The sequence below is a fragment of the Pelmatolapia mariae genome, linkage group LG20 (genome assembly GCF_036321145.2).
Source record: "Pelmatolapia mariae isolate MD_Pm_ZW linkage group LG20, Pm_UMD_F_2, whole genome shotgun sequence".
Lineage (NCBI taxonomy): Eukaryota > Metazoa > Chordata > Actinopteri > Cichliformes > Cichlidae > Pelmatolapia > Pelmatolapia mariae.
In genome coordinates, this window is record NC_086244.1 from 33,082,667 (window position 1) to 33,099,145 (window position 16,479).

The window sequence follows — 16,479 nt, forward strand, 5'->3', positions numbered from 1 at the left end:
TATAAGTTGCCCATAAGTATGAATGTCAGACCTGTGCAGGGTGTACCACACTTCTCGCCTGTGATAGGCTAGAAACAAATTTCACCAGTTTATGCGCACTATTAGCAAACAACTTGGGGTTTTTTGTTTTGTTTTGGGTTTTTTTTTTTGGGGGGGGGGGGGGGGGGGGGGGGGGTTGGTAGCTATTTAAATCATTCATAAATTTCATTGATTCTTACATTTGATAATCTAATCTATCTACTTCCCCCCAGCTACAGCAGAAGAAGCCCCTGGGGCAACTGTACTCCCAAACCATTAAACTGGAATATAAACTAATCTCTCAACACATTACAGTGAGTTTTAACCCATAAACATAATGCATTTAATTACTACTAACAAGAGGATAAATACAGTATTAAAGACCACCTGAAACATCTTATGACAGCTGACACTTTTTTACTTAATCAAAAACAAACAAGTAACTGTAGTCTCAGTAGTGTAAAACATTCACTGTATCTTTCAAACAAAGTCATTTTTAAAATACATGTCGTATAGATAACATGGTTATGTGCAATATTCACATCACTATGTACCAACAAAAGTATTGTAACAGTATTTTTTTTTTTACATTGAATGTGAACAAAACAAAATGTATAAACTCGGCAAGCATAACCTAAGTTCCACTTTCAGTTGGGTATGTAATTTAAGATGGCATGTTAGTCAGCCTCAGCCAGTTGAAAAACATTCAGAAGATGAAACGGAGAGCCTGTTTATCATGTTTGCTACATGAAGCTACTGGCTAAGATTTCTAAGTAGGCCAAGGTTGTTGAATAAATCTTCTGTGTATCAACAACCCCATAACAAAAAAGCGACAAGGAAAAAAAAGGAGCATGCCTCGAGGTCCAGGGTAAAAGGCATTGTCATGACATGTATATTGCACAGGAATAGTCAGCACGATGGAGATAATGTATAAACTTAGAGTGAGATGCATACAAAGGCAAAGATATTTAATGTGGGGTTGACGCATCTCTTTTCACAGTATTCATCAGTGAAAGTTTCAAACTCCTTCCCCCTGTTTGTCTAACTTTGCAGAAGTGAAATGTGACGCTGCAGTTGGGCAGCTGACATTGAGCAGCTGACATTGAGCTTCTCTCTAAAGCTTTCCTAATTTAATCTGTTACACTACTATTTGTGCCACATTTTAAGTGTACAACTGAGTCCAAGCCTATAGAAGTCCTGGAGCGTCTTGCGAACTATCTCTGACAGACTATAACCTGACTCTAAGGCTTCTATCGGCCTCGTTCATAGTGTGAGTAAATATGATTTATGGCCATGAAATCCAGATTGTAGACGTTACCACAGTGATTTTGTTTCCTCTTCACAAGGCTGAAGTAGCATTTGCCTGAATAAAAATATGACTAACAGCAGTTAAAAAAAAAATACAGCATGCAACGAGTACTAGAGGTACGCTAAAAGGCCTCCTCCACAGTAGTTAGACTAAAGCCAAGTTTATAATTTTGGCCCAACTTAGGAAAAATCTGTACTTAATATATATCTCAAGTGCAAAAAGAAAAAAAACTTCAGTAATGAATGAAACCATTTCAGTGTTACAGCAGATAAATACTAAGTCTTTCACCTGCCATCTATTTATTGGGGGTGATTTTGTCAAGTCCTGGCCAGGCTGGGATGTAGTAACGAGGCAAAGTGCCTTCCATCAGCCTTTCCATCCACAACCCCAGGTGGTCCAGTTTGTGGTGGATCTGCAGGGTGGATATGCTGCGAGCTCGGTTGGATTTACGTGGTGGGTGGTCATCGCGGGACCTGGACCTGGACCTCCCCCCAGAGGCGGCTCCTTCATCCTCGGACGACTTGCTGTCGAGGTCTTCCCCGGTGTAGACGGGCTTAAACAGACACAGGTACTTTTTATGACCGTTAAGTGCCAGCACGTAGCCGGTGTAGTCCATCTTGCGGTTTGCCCCTTCGTCGTCGTCGGCATCAATCTGCATTGCATCTTGGGTGTACTCCAGCAGTGTGTTCATCCACTCGCTGTGCTTGTCAAGATTCAGGAAGGAGAAATGTAGTGTCAGGCTCCTAGGAGAGTGCAAACAAGATTTAGAAATATGATAAACACACAAAAGAAACTCACACATACACTGGATTTAAGTAACTCCAGAGTGAATGTTTGTTTTACCCAGTGAAAGAATAGACCTCCTTGGCAAACTTGCTAAGGAGGATGTTCTTGGAGGCATCAGTGAGCACTAGCACTATGTTCATGTGTCCTGGCCTCAGCTTCACCAGGTTGCTCACGTAGGTGATATCTGTCAACTCAGTCACCTCCACAAAATTCTTCTTGGGAGGCCGACTAAAATCCACAGAAAAAACACAGAGCTGAAAAACATTTTTCGTGCATTACCTCTGTTGCTTGTGGGAGTGAAAAATTATAATCTTGCCTTGATGTACTACTGCTCCCTGATGACCCATTTTCTGCTTTTGTTCCATCTTTTGCCTTTGGTTTTGTCTGCTTATCATCACTCGAGTCACTGAAAAAACACGGAGAAAAATTCCAAAAGGCATGAACAGGAATAGCAGAGATTAACAGCATTGTTGCTTCACCCCCCACCCCTCCCTCCTGGTTTCTTTGTACAGTTGAAATTACAGAAACAAAAAATGTGTACAATAAATCAGCCAACCTGAAGGCCTGAATGACCACAGTCCCAAACAAGATGAACAAGGCAGAGAAGATGAGGGACAGAAGGGGCATCATCTCACGCCTGCACCAATGAGACACAGTGTATTTAAATCGCTAATGTGTACTCCTCCGTATCAGAAAGAGAAAGTACGGGGTGTACTGTTTGCAAATTAAATACTGCCGTAGTAGCAGTTCAAAACTTCAACAACTTCTGTTCATGAAAAATAAAGTTTGTTCTACTTACCAGTTGTTATGCAGAATATCATCAATGACTTCAGAGAGGTAATCGTAAGATGCATAGATCCATCGGATTATAAACATCTACAGAACGAAAGCATTAACAGGGCTTGGTAGGACTGGTGGTTGGTAAACACAGGAATCTTTGCAGATTGCAGGGTTCAGACTTTAAATTGTAAATGAAAGATGAACGTAGTCAAGGTAATGTCATCCATTCAATTAGAAATCTGTTTGCTACCTTCTGAAAACCTAGGAAATTACACTCTCATATCGTAGCCACGTGTGAAAATACATCCTGTTTCAACTTGTGCTTGTCACAGAATGTTTTTTACAAGACAAACATCACGCTTTTTAAAAAATGCTTGAAACTGAAAATCGAGACCACAAACTCATGAGGGAAGTATTTACTGATGTCATAAATTAAGTTAGAAGTAATGTTGTTTTCTCAAAGGCTTCCATATAATAAGACTTCCAATCAGTCGCCCCCTGCTGGTCATTAAAAAGGCTGCAGTTTTCAGGCATTTCTGCACTGGTTTCACTTTTCAAGCATAGAGGCTACATCCATCTTTAGATACAATCTATGATTGATACCCATGATTTCCACTCAAAGAGAACATACAGAGGCAAACTCATTGTTGAGTTCAGGCAGCATGGCGTCATGGATGAGAATGGATGGATCCTTCTGTAGTCGCTCCAGCTCCTCTTGAAGACACTGCTTGTCTTCCTCACTGCCGTTCCAGGCGGTAACTGGCTTGAAAAATGCTTTTCCTGCAGCATTACGTCGCTCAAGGATAACCACCTGAACACACACCCCAACACATCCAAAAGAAGATGGGGGATGGGAACCCAAGAAAAGAATTTATAAAAGGTATAGCTTTCAAGAGGACACTACACTCTCAATACAATATATGACACTCTACCTGTGGTTGCGACTGCACACTGTCCTTGTTTTGTGTGAGGATGTCACAAAGCGGTTGCTGTAGCCGTTGGTAGACATAGGCAAACCTCACAACTTCCCTGGTATTGGTAGAAGCAAATGAGAGAAACGCCTGATTCCCAAAGGAAAAGATCTCTTCATCACCCGTGATCAGCAGGACACAATATCTGAAAGGAGGAGAGACGTTACTGTGAATGACAAAAATATGATTTTACAACAAAACCAGTGAACTTGCTTAGAGTCATCAGGAGTAAACAGATGTTTTCCTACTTCCTGCGTCTATGAAACTGTTTGACAGGACAGAGCTCATCAAAGAGCTTCTGATTGACCAGCCGTGGTGCGAGGAGAAACTTGTTGTTTGTCATGAACTCGTCAATAATTTGCTTTTTCATTCCTTTTGCCTGTCAAGAAGAAAAAAAAACAAAGAGTGAAGAGACATTTTAATCAAGTTTTTTGCATGAAGTTCACAGTGGTTTAATAAATAAAGGAATTACTTTATTTTAGAGATGAGCGGATTGATCCTAAATGTTAATAGTATCAATACCAATACTGGCATTGGATGGATGCTAGCATAATATCCTCTAAATTCACTATATAGTGCACTGAATTTTGTTTTTTAGGTTAAAAGTACTGATATTGGTATTGGCTCCATAGCAAAAATCGCAGTATCACACAGCACTGCTTTATTTCAAGTATTGTTTTAATTTACCTGTATAATGTCAGCCGGCTTGTCAATGTTCTCTTTGAAGACGAGCATGGTCGGAGCATAAGTGTTAATATTAAACTGTTTTTGCAGATTAGCAGTCTCTGAAAGGCCCTGGTCCACATAGCCAAACTGCAAGTAGTCCTTATAAGCAAAAGCTGCCAACTGTGTAGACGCAAAGATAAATGATTGGTATGTTGATGCACTTCAGTTACATGTAGCATAAAAATGCGCAAACACTTACTTTATATAGCAGAGGAACAGCAGGCACTTGGTCGAACAGAAGCACGTGAGGCTTGTTGAGCTCGTGCCAGCTGTTCAAGAACTGCAGGTCATTCTTGTCAGTTACCTGTAGTTTAGAAAACAAATCCTTTTTAATAAATGTAGTCTAAAAATCCCTCACGATGCAATGCCGTTTTTTGTTTTGTTTTGAAAGAACTGCAGACATTTACCCGCTCCACAAGTCTCTGAGGAAGCAGATCTTCTACAAATTGCCTCAGGTGCTCCTTCGCAACAGCATAATGGAAAAATGTCACTTTGCCATTGATGACTCCGAGTATCGATGGAGTGCGGTGAGCACCGAGGTGATTGGCTAACCGTCTCTCATAGCCTACATCCACCACACCTACTCCAACACCTGCATAAACAGGATATCAAGAAAACACACATCATTACACACTCTATACATTTACACATCAGGAAGGGGATGCATGATAATTCTGGATGATTTATAGGTTCACTCCAAACCTAGGCTCTCCATCTCTTGCACCACCTCCTTCCAGACGGGCTCAATATGGATGCAGCTGAAGCACCAGTCAGAGGTGATCTTTATTAGGTACGGTCTCTTGTAGCTGTCGGGCACCACGTCATTAACGTACTGGTTAAAGTGTAATGTGTACTTGCTGTCAGCAAAGTCTCTGTGATTCTTGCTGTTAAAGGGAAAGTTGAAGAAGGACTCGTCGAAGTAAAAGCTATCGTGGCGATGGCCATAGTGAGCGTTGCCATATGGCTGAGTATCATCCATCTGCCCGTAACGGTCGTAATTGGCACGTTTTTCCTCATTGGACAGGATCTGGATTTGCGGTAGAACAAATATAAATACATTATTAGCTTTTACTGACTCACACCACCTAATACAGGCATCCAAGTTTTACTTCAATGCAGAAGAGGACAAAAATATTAGCACCCTGGATGAGAATTTTTCCAAACATTTCAGTTTGTATTTTGGATGCTTACAATATTTTACTTTACACACAGAAAGAGTAAATTGGATGATACGCCTCAGTTTTAACTTGATTTTACAAGCTTTGAGCATCACAAAGTTAAAGCGCATCATTGCACAGCAGTGGTTTGTGCTATGACTCAATAAAAAGGTTAGTTCTTCAGAAGGCTAATAATGTTGACCCTGGTAATCTTTGTTTGTTTGTTTTATGAAGTCATTCGAATCTTATGTGCATTAGGAAATAATTTATGTTTTCTTAACAAAACTAGTATTTTTAGAAATGCCATGCTGATAATCTCTTGCTTGGGAAAATGTTGACAAAACCTGGGAATCATTTTGTCCTCATCTGTATATGCAACACAACAATAATATTATTTATAAAACCAACTAACCTCATAAGATTTAGTAATCTTTATAAACATGTCCTCAGCACCCGGATCTTTGTTTTTGTCAGGATGCCTAGAGAAGACCAGTTCTATTAGCTCAGAGCACAATGAGGTTTAAAACCTGAAGCCTGAAGTGTCGTGAGGAAATACTTACCATTCTTTAGCAAGACGCTTGTAGAACTTCTTGATCTCTGCCTGGCTTGCCCTCTTCGTTACTCCCAATATTTTGTATGGGTCCATCTCGGGCTCAGCATAGACAAGTCCCGCCAGCAGCACATGGAGGACCACCACAATGGCCAGTGGCAGAGGCAGTTTTGACTGTGCCATCACAGTTACCTTCAACACATCAGAGGAGCGATCACCATTCATTTAAAGTGGGCAAAAAATGTTTAGGACCTATATTTTAAATGGCTTGCAAATCTGAGAAACCTTTCCCTCCATTAGCTTTCTGATGATGGGAAACGGTGAAGGCAGGCACGATATGCTAAAAACAGTATTACAGCATGCTACCTACAGCACCCAAGCAAGCTAGGCGATATACGGCAGCTGAAAATCAAATATAATTATGGTGTCATGTTACAGGGCCGTGACAGTAACGTTGTTCCTCGAGGATAAACCCTTAGTGTTAGTGGCGTTGCTACAGCGGTTGTCTCAACGCGACATCTCCACGTTTCTAGTCACCTGAAGCAGATGCAGTCAGCCGGTACAACGCCACATAGTGGGGGAAGGTTTTGCCCCCTTATTTGCCCCGACTCAACGCTGAGTCGAAGCGACAGCGAAATGTAAAGGGTGTGTTCAGCAGCATCCCACAAATCCTCCAGGGCAAGCCGATAACCTGCTGCTGCTGCTGTGAAGCTGGAGCGAGAGTAAAAAAAGGGGGTGGAGTCCGGTGACGAAAGTCATTTCGGGAAATTGAGTGTTTTGTCGACAGGTTACGTTTCTTTTTCGTTGTGCGTTTGGTTTAATGCTCGTCGTAACGCGATTTAAGCTTCAGCTGGCCATCGGTCGCTACCCGCGCGGAAGCGAACGCGGGGTAGATAAAATCTAACACACCCTCGCTTTTTTTCTTCATCCGCTGTAAGTGGACCAATCACAGGCAACGCTGATGTAAACAAGGAAATATCTTGTGAAACCGACAAAAAAATACGAACCGTAAACGACACTCCTACAACAAAGTACCCGTTTCACTTTTACGAAGAAGTAGGATCATTTTCCTGCTTTGACGACACAGAATTAACCCGTGATCGAAAACGAAATAACAAATTTTTAGTGACAGATTTTTTTCTCCTCTGTGTCTCCAGCGTTAGCATTAAATGGACAATGGATGAAACACACAAGAAGATTCTTCAGCGGAACAGGAGTAACCTGGTGAAAGACTTGGATCCATCAAAACTCTATGATGGCCTTCTGGAAAAAGGAATTTTCACCCAGGACATGATCGATGAGATACAGGTAGGTCGTGGCCCTGTGGTTTTCTTTTCCTTTTTTTTTTGGAGGGGGGGAGGTAATAAAAATATCATAATTGTACTCAATGAAGACTATGTCTCCTATTATCAGAGCGCTGGGACCAGACGAAACCAGGCCAGGCAGTTAGTCCGGGACTTGGAAACCCGTGGGAGTCGGGCTTTCCCCTTATTTCTGGAGTGCCTTCAGGAGACGGGTCAGGAAAGTTTGGCAGAGCTCCTACAGAATGGAGCTCCAGCTGTTACCCTGCAGCCCGCAACACCCACTCAAGTTGTCCGCCCTGTAATCCAGCGTCTTCCAATTAGTAAGTGTATTTCATTATGGAATATTTAATGTGAGAGTCTTTAGAGCCAAACACTTTCAGATGATAAGAATTTGACTCATCTGTGTGTTCTTTGTTTCTTTGACAGCCTCTCCAGTGGATGGTAACAATCCAAGTATAGATGTTGAAAAGCCAAGAATCCCTCCTAGTTCTCGTAAGCTATGCTATCCATTTAAATAACAGTCTTGTAAGTTTATTTGTGCTTAATGTGTATTAATGTGTGTGCCACAGCGCCTGGGGGGGGAAAGCTAAGACCAGGACCAGGCAGAGTAAGACGTGACAGCCTTCAAGTAAGCACCATTTCTGTGCCGCACACTTACATGTTTACGTGACAGCCCTTTCTCTGTTTCCTTTTTATTCTGCGCGTCTCTGTGCCTTAGAGCTATAAAATGGACGCGAGCCCGTGTGGTCACTGCCTCATCATAAACAACATGGAGTTTGAACCTCACAGCATGCTGAATAATCGCAAGGGCTCCAACATAGACTGTGAAAAGCTGGAGAGACGATTCAAGACACTCAACTTTGTCGTGGAAGTGAGGACGAACCTGAGACAAAAAGTAAGAATCAGGTCTTCTGCCTCTGTGTTTGTTTAAGGGTATTAAAGATTGCAGACCTAACGGTTAACTCCACATTTCAGCAAATCAAACATGAGCTGTTGACTTTGTCCAAGAAGGATCATTCCCAGTATGATTGCTGCGTGGTCATCATGTTGTCCCATGGCACTGAGGTAAGACATGCTGAGCTGATTGTGATGTTGTTTACAGTTCATTAAAAAAAACATTGCATCCCTTCAGAATAATCAGCTAGAATACTCTGGCAATACACAGGATTTAATATTTTTACAGTTAATATTTTAATGTTTAACTGGCAAATGTCATTATTCCAGCAAGACAATTTTCTGAGATCTACATCGGACTGGACTGACATGTAAGACAATTTTTGCTAATATTTCTGTCCTTAGGTGAATCACAACCGCTTCCCTGGTGCCGTGTACGGTGTGGACGGACAGTACGTACCAGTGCAGCACATCACAAACTACCTCAATGGCCAGCATTGCCCATCTTTGCAAGGCAAACCTAAACTGTTCTTCATCCAGGCCTGTGGAGGAGGTAGCTGTCACAGAACGCACGGTTTAAAAAATTAATAGCAACAAGTGAAGTGTAAAAATGAGCTTGTGTTTGTCCCCAAGATGAGAGAGACATGGGCTTCGAGGTGTCCCCCGATGAGGTCGAACCATCCTCTGGTGGAATGGATGACCAGACGGACGCTATTCCGATGTCATCCAGCAGCGACTCCCTGAGCATGTCCGATGAACCGGACGCCAGACCCACCCTGCCCACTCCGAGTGACATCCTGGTGTCCTACTCTACTTTCCCAGGTGCATGTTTTTTCTTTCAAACAAAAGCAGCCTTTCAGATCTATGTGTCCTTAATATCTTTTTGGCCATGTGACCAATACAGGTTATGTTTCTTGGCGAGAGACCCAGTCGGGCTCGTGGTACGTCCAGACACTGGACTGTATACTTGAGGAAAACGCTGCCACTGATGACTTAGTCACAATGTTGATGATGGTGAGCTTCTCTTAATAGAAAAAATAACTGAGGACTTTAAGAGATTTTGGCTTTAGACACAGTGATGTCTGATTATTGACTCTTCTTGTTTTAGGTTAACAACGAAGTCTCCCAAAACTCTGCAAAAGGGCTCTACAAACAAATGCCTGGTTCCTTTAACTTCCTCCGCAAACTCCTCTACTTTCAAACCCAAACGTAATGGAATAAGTGCAGTAGTCTCTTTCAGTTCCACATTTCACAGCACTGTAACTTCTTTTTTCGGCACAGTTACAGTGTGTGTGATTTCTGACTCTGCTGTGAATCTGCTTTAACTGAATGGATGACATCTTGTAATTGTAATACCTTTCTGTGTTTTCTGAGGGTTGATGGTTTCTAAATGAGCTTTTTAAAATACTGAACTATTACTATGAAAATGTTGTTCAGGTTATTTTTGTTTTAATTCACACATACAGCAGCAGCTGACAGAGGAAAGATGCACTCCATGCACTCTGTGAATAAATCTACTTATGTGCGTCAGCTCTTTCACAGAGCCAATAATGTTTAATTTATACTCTCCATTGTTTTTGCTCTTTCTCCTGTTCTGTCTGTTTGTGCACTGATCATGTATAAAATGCTGTTTTGTTCATGCTGGGATAACTTTCCGTGAACTAGATATGAGTCACACATCAGACTCAAATAAAAGGAGGAGTGAGATTCTTGTGTGTTCTTTTTTTCTCTCTGTAGTAAAAGTTTAAATTATTAATTATTGTAATAATTATAAAATTCATTATTAAATGAAATCTCCACTGAGAGTGGAAGCATTCACTGCTCTTTGTTTGGTCTGTTGTGCTTATGTAGGAATTAGACAGTGTTGACTTCAACAAATTTGAAGTACTGAATCCTCTTTTAAACGTTAAATAATAATTAAACATAAAAGTTTGCTTTTCTTTGCCTTTTTAAGTTTTTTATTGACAGATACAGTGAAGAAATGGCAGGAAAGCAGAGTGAGAGAGAGGGAGACATGCGGCAAAGGGCCGTGGGTCGGACTTGAACCCAGGCTGGCCACACTCAGCCGTAGAAATATCTAAAGTTGTAAATGCCTTTTAGAAAAAAAAAAGGATTTTGTTAAGTGGTATAAATCAACTATACATTTGTAAGTATTTGAACTGATTGGAAGTCTCATGATCCCACCTACTTTTATCACAAGTTCTGCAGGTAGCTCTTACAGCAGACTCAACATTTTTGACCAGATTTTGAGTGTGACAGTGTGTTGAGAGTGTATTAAAGAATAAAAAAACAGATTTAATAGAGAATGTGGCCACAGTAACTGCTGTGTTTGGGATAGAACAAATCCAACTTCTTCAAGATGGGAAATTAATAGCAACAGTAAAGTGTAAGACGTCCACCAAAAACGTCTCAAAAAGAAAAAATTGTTATATCTCAGTTTTGAATATCATTAAACTGTTTGCAGGGATTTGAAACAGACAATACATGCAAGAAAGTCGCACAAGACTCATCAAAACTCTCAGGAAGCCAGTGTCAGACACTCGGGGGCAATTTGGCTGTGTGAAACTGCAACCCAAGATTTTAAGTTCTTCACAATAGGGTAGCTTCGAAGGCTGAGGGGTTTCCTACAAAATGAAAGTATGATAGTCGCAGTAGTACGGTAACAATAAAAATAGTTAAGATTTGAAAGTGTACTGCTCAGAAAGGATGATCAGATGCTTGCACGTCCAAATTGTTTCCATGGGAAGTACCTTTCATGGCTTCACACAGCTGAAAAAGTAATTAAAGAACTCAAGACACCTTTCTCTTTTTTCCCCTTTTTTTGATAATATACTTTTGCTCTTGCGTGTGCAACATAAATTACAGTATGTAGGTCTGGTACTAATACAAGAATAAAATGTTTACTTATTAGTTTTTACTACAATATCCAGGACTTGGCGTTTGCATCTCAGCTTACCTTCTAAGAGATTTATTCCCTCCAAAGCCACCAGGGGTCTCCATACAATTAAAAAAGGAAAACTTTTCAAACTAATTGTCTGTAATTCAGTAAACAATAAATACGCCAAATAAAATCCCTTTGTAACATAATGTCATAATGTTAACTGCAATAATTTAAAGTGAGTTTCTTGTTGTTCGACATCTCAGCAGGTTATTGCGGATAAAATTCCTTCAGCACATCCACCAAAATTTAGCCTTTTGGGAAATTCTGTAATAATTGAGCTATTGTGTTCCCTCTCGTTTGCTGGCATCTTGAAGGTGAGCCAAATATCTTTTGCAGTAGAGTCAAAGTAGAGATCAAATTAAAATATATTTCTATTAGCTGCTCTTATTTGGTTCAGATATCCGGAGTATTCAAAAACGTGATTGTTTGCGACACACAGCTAACAGCTTTGGACAATATATGGTTTTTATTTAATATATAGGGCAGCGTGAAATGGCCTTAGAAACTGAACAGGTAAGCAGAAAAACGAAAACAGGACAGGAAAGAGCGCACTGTTTGCCAAAGGCCGGTTTCCAATTAAAGAGATGTATTTCCTTTCCAGATAAAATAGTTTTTGCCGAGCCTCTTGATAGACAGACATGCGCAGTAAGGGCCGAACTTCTGCTTAAGGAAAAGAAACACGAAAACCCGACCGTAAACGTTTGTACACAATATAGTAGGTATAGGGTTTGTTTTTTGTCATGCATCATCACTGAATTCATTAATTTCAACTAATAAATATGATTTTGTAGGATTGCTTAAGGACTCCTGTTGGAATGTGAAGGAGGGCAAAGTCTACTATACGTTTTGTTTTTTAAATATATAACTGCATTTTCAGTTGCAGTTCATTCAAAGTTTTATCAGCTTTTCCTGCCGATAAGGACAAACTCCCACAAAACTATAGAAAAAATGCATTTTGTGTGAATTAACAAAAGATACCACAGAATTTTATGTCATTCTCCACATTTATCATTCATGGTTGTTTTCATTTGCAACAGCAGCATTTCTTTATCGTGCAGAATAATATAAACGCAATACAAATTCTAGTAGTTACATGAAATCAAATATTTTAAATCAACAGCAAGTGCTGTGTTGCAAACAAGTAAAGTTAGCAAACATAATCTTTATTAATCCTGTCAGATTACAGTATGCTTCCTGGTACAGTTTCGCTGCAGTAATTCAAGATGTGCGGTAATTCTGGGTCTTTAGAAAGGCCGAGACAGGAATACAGTAACAGGTGTTACTGCAGGAAGTTCACTAAAAAAATAAACTGTAACCACTCAAAGAGCTATCTGAAATTATTATGACTACTTAATGTCAAAGATGCTTCATGAGCAAATGCTGTTTTAAGTTGCAAACAGAAACAGACAAATTTGTCCTGACACCTCCTCTTCTTTTCTCTTTTTTTAAAACTTTAAAAACGGGTTGTGTGTGAGACTTTAAATCAACAAAATATAAAATATACATTTAAATTGTTATTGATCCCTTTAACCCTAGTCCTAAAGTGTATATTTATTTTTTTACTCTTAAATATTTATTGTTCGTTTAAGTGCACTGCTGTAACTGGAGCCTCGTCGTCTTGTCTCTCTATATACTGGACTGTATGTAGCGGAGATGACAATAAAGTTTACTTTACTTCAGCAGCGAGCAGGCGCACCGAGGGCTCTCGCGCTCACTTTTCGCGTATAGAATTTTGAAAAAACATCGGTGCAAATTATAAGTCTGTATCAAAATGTCTGGTGTTTTCATGTTTGTTGGTTTGTTTTTGTTTTGCGAGTTGGTTATTAGACGCTGCTCCAGCCAGCCAGAGAATCCCCGCAGCCCCCTTCCTCTCCTCCCTTTGCCGCAAGCAGCAGGCGCACCTCACAAACGGAGGGCGCCCTTACTCCCAGTAAATGGGCGATAGAAAACTGATCGGTGCCTATGCCATTCCCAATATGCACTGCCATGATGTCGGGGCAGCATGAGTACGAGCAATTTTTTTTTTGCCGATGCCCGTGATGCCGCCCCCCACCACGATGCCGCCCCGGGCAACCGCCCGTGTCGCCCATATCTAAAACCGCTACTGCCTGACACATTCATCTGAGCAGGTATGATAAAATCAGAAAGTTTTCAAAGGCATAGATGAAAACGTGTAAATAGGAGTACTGGGACTAAAAACATACTGTATATTCTGTTTGATTTAAAATCCACTTTTGTAGTGTAGAGAGGCAAAATGTGTCAGACAAATTATGGACCTAATTACAAAGCGCTTTTCTACTCTGAGCACTCAAATTGCTTTTTACAACCCTCATTCACCTATTTACACATTTTATCCTATACTTTTAAACCCCTGAAGTTCCGGCTCATTTACCTTTTACAAATTTACACAGCCACCTCTTAAAAACCTAAACTCTTGTGTAAACATAGTACACAAAAAAGTGTGTCACCAAGCCATAACCCTGAAATCTAACCACACCTAAAGGGGAATGGATACTCCTTCCAGGAATCAACTGTAATAAATATGCTGGGAACAGATTAATTTTCAAGAATAATGAATGAGCCCATTGTTGGGCTTGAAAACAAAAACCACTTTGATTTTGTGACATTCTTACCATCATCATCATTACAGTCCAAAGACAACAAGTCATTGTCCATTGCCTTTGTTGACTTGAACAACAATGCGAGTTGGTCACATGTTCACGTTTTTCACCAGGAGGTAAGAGCCGGTAGTTGTGCAAGGTCAAACTCTTGTTCAATTCTTGACCCAGCGGGATAAATACCAGCGTAACCGTCCCAGCCACTATCAGTTCCACAAGCCTCTCGAGACTGGAGCTTCTACAGCCATGCTCTCCTTCAGACTCTGCACCACACTGCGTGAGTATACAAGTGATTCACTGCCAGTGTGACAATTATGTGGGTTCATATCCAAATTAGGATGCATTGGAGGTAAATTTATTTATTTTATGATTTTAGTCATTACAGAATAAACTACAGTGTTCGCTACCTATGGAGTAAAGAATGAGGGAAGAATTGATTGATTTGAAACTGTTGTTACCAGTGTACAAACTTTACTTAATAAAATCTGCAGAACCTAATATTGTTGTTAATATGTCCTATTTATTATCCAAAAATAATGTATGCTTCTCTGCAATAATAGAGAAATTTTTCAAACTTTAAAAAGTGTCATTTTTACTTTTATAATCAAAATTGACCCTGATGTTTTTTTCAGTGCTTGCAACAGCTTGTTTGCTCACATCATCAGGTAAATATCTGATAGTGCAGCATTTATTCTCTATATACAGTAGAAACCTTTAACTTAATCTTTCATATGTATTACTTTAGTTGTTTCCACGGAGACAGCAGTGACCTGTGATGATGGAATCAATGTCCAGCACTTAAGCTGTGGTATGTGTAAAATATCCAAGTCTGTGTGTCAGCATCCACAACAAACAGCACATCTAGATTTTTAAAGCATAAATATTTTTCATCAACCAGCATTGTAGTTTTGCACATTAAACATTAAACATCAACTTAAATAACCCTGAAAATGTTAATGTTATAACATGATAAAGATGTCAGGTCAAAAATACTGCCTTAGTAACATTTTTTCCAGAACTGTGTTAAAAACTCATAAAGCTGCGCTTTGCAGTTTTGGCTGAGCATATATTCTTTGCTTAAGGACAAAGTATACAGTATAGTTGTACTCTGGTGCAAAAGGACATTCCTTGGTGTTTAACAGATAATGGAGTGATCAGAGTGCAGGCAGCACTGTACGGACGTAAAGACCGTGAGACCTGCAGTGAGGGCAGGCCTCCGAATCAGCTTGACAATACACACTGCTCTCAAAGCGGCACCGTGGATATCCTTAAGACAAGGTATTATATTTTAGTGCTCACCTGCCAGTGAGTCTTCAGGCATTTTTCTATATATTTTATGTTATATACACTACATACATAACACTCATTGTTATTCCTAAAGGTGTGATGGCAGGAAGGTGTGCGAGATAAACACAAATGTCGTTCGTACCTCGGATCCCTGCTTCGGCATCTTCAAATACCTGGAGACCAACTACACCTGCTTCCCAGCAAGTCAGTCACATGTCTGCATGAGTCTGCTAAGCAATCTGTGTGATGTGATTGATGTTTATTTTTGTTGGGTTTTTTTTTTTGACAGTTCAAACTGTGACCTGTGAGGGTTCTTTGGCACATTTGTACTGTGGTAAGATTACGTTTTTTTGTATTTGTGTTGGAACAATGTGACGAACCTACAAATGAGCTACTTTTCATTCCGTGCCTCTTTCCTCTCCTTTGGCATAGATGTTGGGCAGGTAATATTTGTCTACGGAGCTTACTACGGACGTCTTGACAAGACCACCTGCTCTTACAGGCGGCCTGACTCTCAGATTCAAAATGTGTACTGCTCAAACCCCACTCCCAAAGTCGCTGAGAGGTCAGTGAGTGAAGCGTAAACAAGTTCCCTCATTCACTTTGGAAGGAAATAAGACAAAGAATGAACCACGAAGGTGGAGGTTTTAAAAAAAGAAAATAATTCTAGATGTTGCCCAGATTTAGTAATGTATTCCATGGGATCAGTGACTCAATGGCCCATTTCAGTCATGCCATTCTACGTTTACAGGTGTAACGGGAAAAACAGCTGTACTATCAGCGCCAGCAACTCAGTGTTTGGAGACCCCTGCGGTGGCACGTACAAGTACCTGGAGGTGTCTTACGTTTGTGATTGTAAGTACCTGTTTGGCTGTTTGCACTGACAAAGCTAATCCAGCCATACAGAGTTTTTGTGTCGGGGTGTGGAGAAATGCAAGATACACACAGAATATTCCAACAATCTTACCACACCTTTGTTTTCCACTCTTTTGCAGATCCTATCACCGTCACTCCATAAACGCCTCTGATATTAGTTTCATGTCACAAGCATTTACTTTACTTTCACAAATATAAGATTAAAATTTCTGCCTCATTCAAATTTTGAATAAGACACTTTGTTATGCTTGTGGTTTCTCAC

The 16,479-nt window shown here is 40.3% G+C and overlaps 3 protein-coding genes across 5 annotated transcripts; 2 read left to right on the forward strand and 1 right to left on the reverse strand.

Annotated features, from left to right (window-relative positions):
* Positions 1 to 445: 445 nt before the first annotated feature.
* LOC134618370 (dnaJ homolog subfamily C member 16-like) lies at positions 446 to 7,050 on the reverse strand. Its single transcript, XM_063463735.1, has 15 exons — positions 6,835 to 7,050; positions 6,308 to 6,489; positions 6,160 to 6,226; positions 5,293 to 5,617; positions 4,998 to 5,182; positions 4,790 to 4,894; positions 4,552 to 4,710; positions 4,113 to 4,243; positions 3,826 to 4,009; positions 3,525 to 3,704; positions 2,913 to 2,989; positions 2,670 to 2,750; positions 2,430 to 2,519; positions 2,171 to 2,341; positions 446 to 2,070 (listed from the first exon to the last, which is right to left on the reverse strand). Exons 2-15 carry the CDS (start codon positions 6,478 to 6,480, stop codon positions 1,623 to 1,625), a joined length of 2,376 nt encoding a protein of 791 aa, XP_063319805.1. The 5' UTR covers positions 6,481 to 6,489; positions 6,835 to 7,050; the 3' UTR covers positions 446 to 1,622.
* A 174-nt stretch (positions 7,051 to 7,224) lies between these two features.
* Positions 7,225 to 10,223, forward strand: casp9 (caspase 9, apoptosis-related cysteine peptidase). Of its 3 annotated transcripts, XM_063463737.1 has the most exons (11): positions 7,225 to 7,353; positions 7,455 to 7,605; positions 7,711 to 7,921; positions 8,028 to 8,093; positions 8,171 to 8,229; positions 8,320 to 8,496; positions 8,577 to 8,666; positions 8,901 to 9,048; positions 9,129 to 9,317; positions 9,400 to 9,509; positions 9,604 to 10,223. In XM_063463737.1, exons 2-11 carry the CDS (start codon positions 7,474 to 7,476, stop codon positions 9,706 to 9,708), a joined length of 1,287 nt encoding a protein of 428 aa, XP_063319807.1. In that variant the 5' UTR covers positions 7,225 to 7,353; positions 7,455 to 7,473; the 3' UTR covers positions 9,709 to 10,223. The 3 variants fall into 3 exon arrangements, with proteins under 3 accessions (XP_063319807.1, XP_063319808.1, XP_063319806.1); XM_063463738.1 differs by having other exon boundaries at positions 7,232 to 7,605; positions 8,171 to 8,208; XM_063463736.1 differs by having other exon boundaries at positions 7,235 to 7,605.
* Positions 10,224 to 14,280: 4,057 nt separating this feature from the next.
* Positions 14,281 to 16,383, forward strand: LOC134619094 (L-rhamnose-binding lectin SML-like). The gene is made up of 9 exons (XM_063464831.1): positions 14,281 to 14,331; positions 14,687 to 14,719; positions 14,800 to 14,862; positions 15,197 to 15,332; positions 15,436 to 15,545; positions 15,631 to 15,675; positions 15,774 to 15,906; positions 16,093 to 16,196; positions 16,337 to 16,383. Exons 1-9 carry the CDS (start codon positions 14,301 to 14,303, stop codon positions 16,357 to 16,359), a joined length of 678 nt encoding a protein of 225 aa, XP_063320901.1. The 5' UTR covers positions 14,281 to 14,300; the 3' UTR covers positions 16,360 to 16,383.
* Positions 16,384 to 16,479: the final 96 nt, after the last annotated feature.

Bases quoted from the DNA above. Each gene is read 5' to 3' on its own strand.
- LOC134619094 (XM_063464831.1), top strand. From the start codon at position 14,301: ATGCTCTCCTTCAGACTCTGCACCACACTGC. The intron at 15,907-16,092 runs GTCAGTGAGTGA...CTACGTTTACAG, and splicing joins ACTCCCAAAGTCGCTGAGAG to GTGTAACGGGAAAAACAGCT. The intron at 16,197-16,336 runs GTAAGTACCTGT...ACTCTTTTGCAG, and splicing joins GGTGTCTTACGTTTGTGATT to ATCCTATCACCGTCACTCCA.
- casp9 (XM_063463737.1), top strand. From the start codon at position 7,474: ATGGATGAAACACACAAGAAGATTCTTCAGCGGAACAGGAGTAACCTG. The intron at 8,094-8,170 runs GTAAGCTATGCT...TGTGTGCCACAG, and splicing joins AAGAATCCCTCCTAGTTCTC to CGCCTGGGGGGGGAAAGCTA. The intron at 8,667-8,900 runs GTAAGACATGCT...TTCTGTCCTTAG, and splicing joins TGTTGTCCCATGGCACTGAG to GTGAATCACAACCGCTTCCC.
- LOC134618370 (XM_063463735.1), bottom strand. From the start codon at position 6,480: ATGGCACAGTCAAAACTGCCTCTGCCACTGGCCATTGTGGTGGTCCTC. The intron at 6,227-6,307 runs GTAAGTATTTCC...GGTCTTCTCTAG, and splicing joins AAGCGTCTTGCTAAAGAATG to GCATCCTGACAAAAACAAAG. The intron at 2,751-2,912 runs GTAAGTAGAACA...TCATTGGTGCAG, and splicing joins GATATTCTGCATAACAACTG to GCGTGAGATGATGCCCCTTC.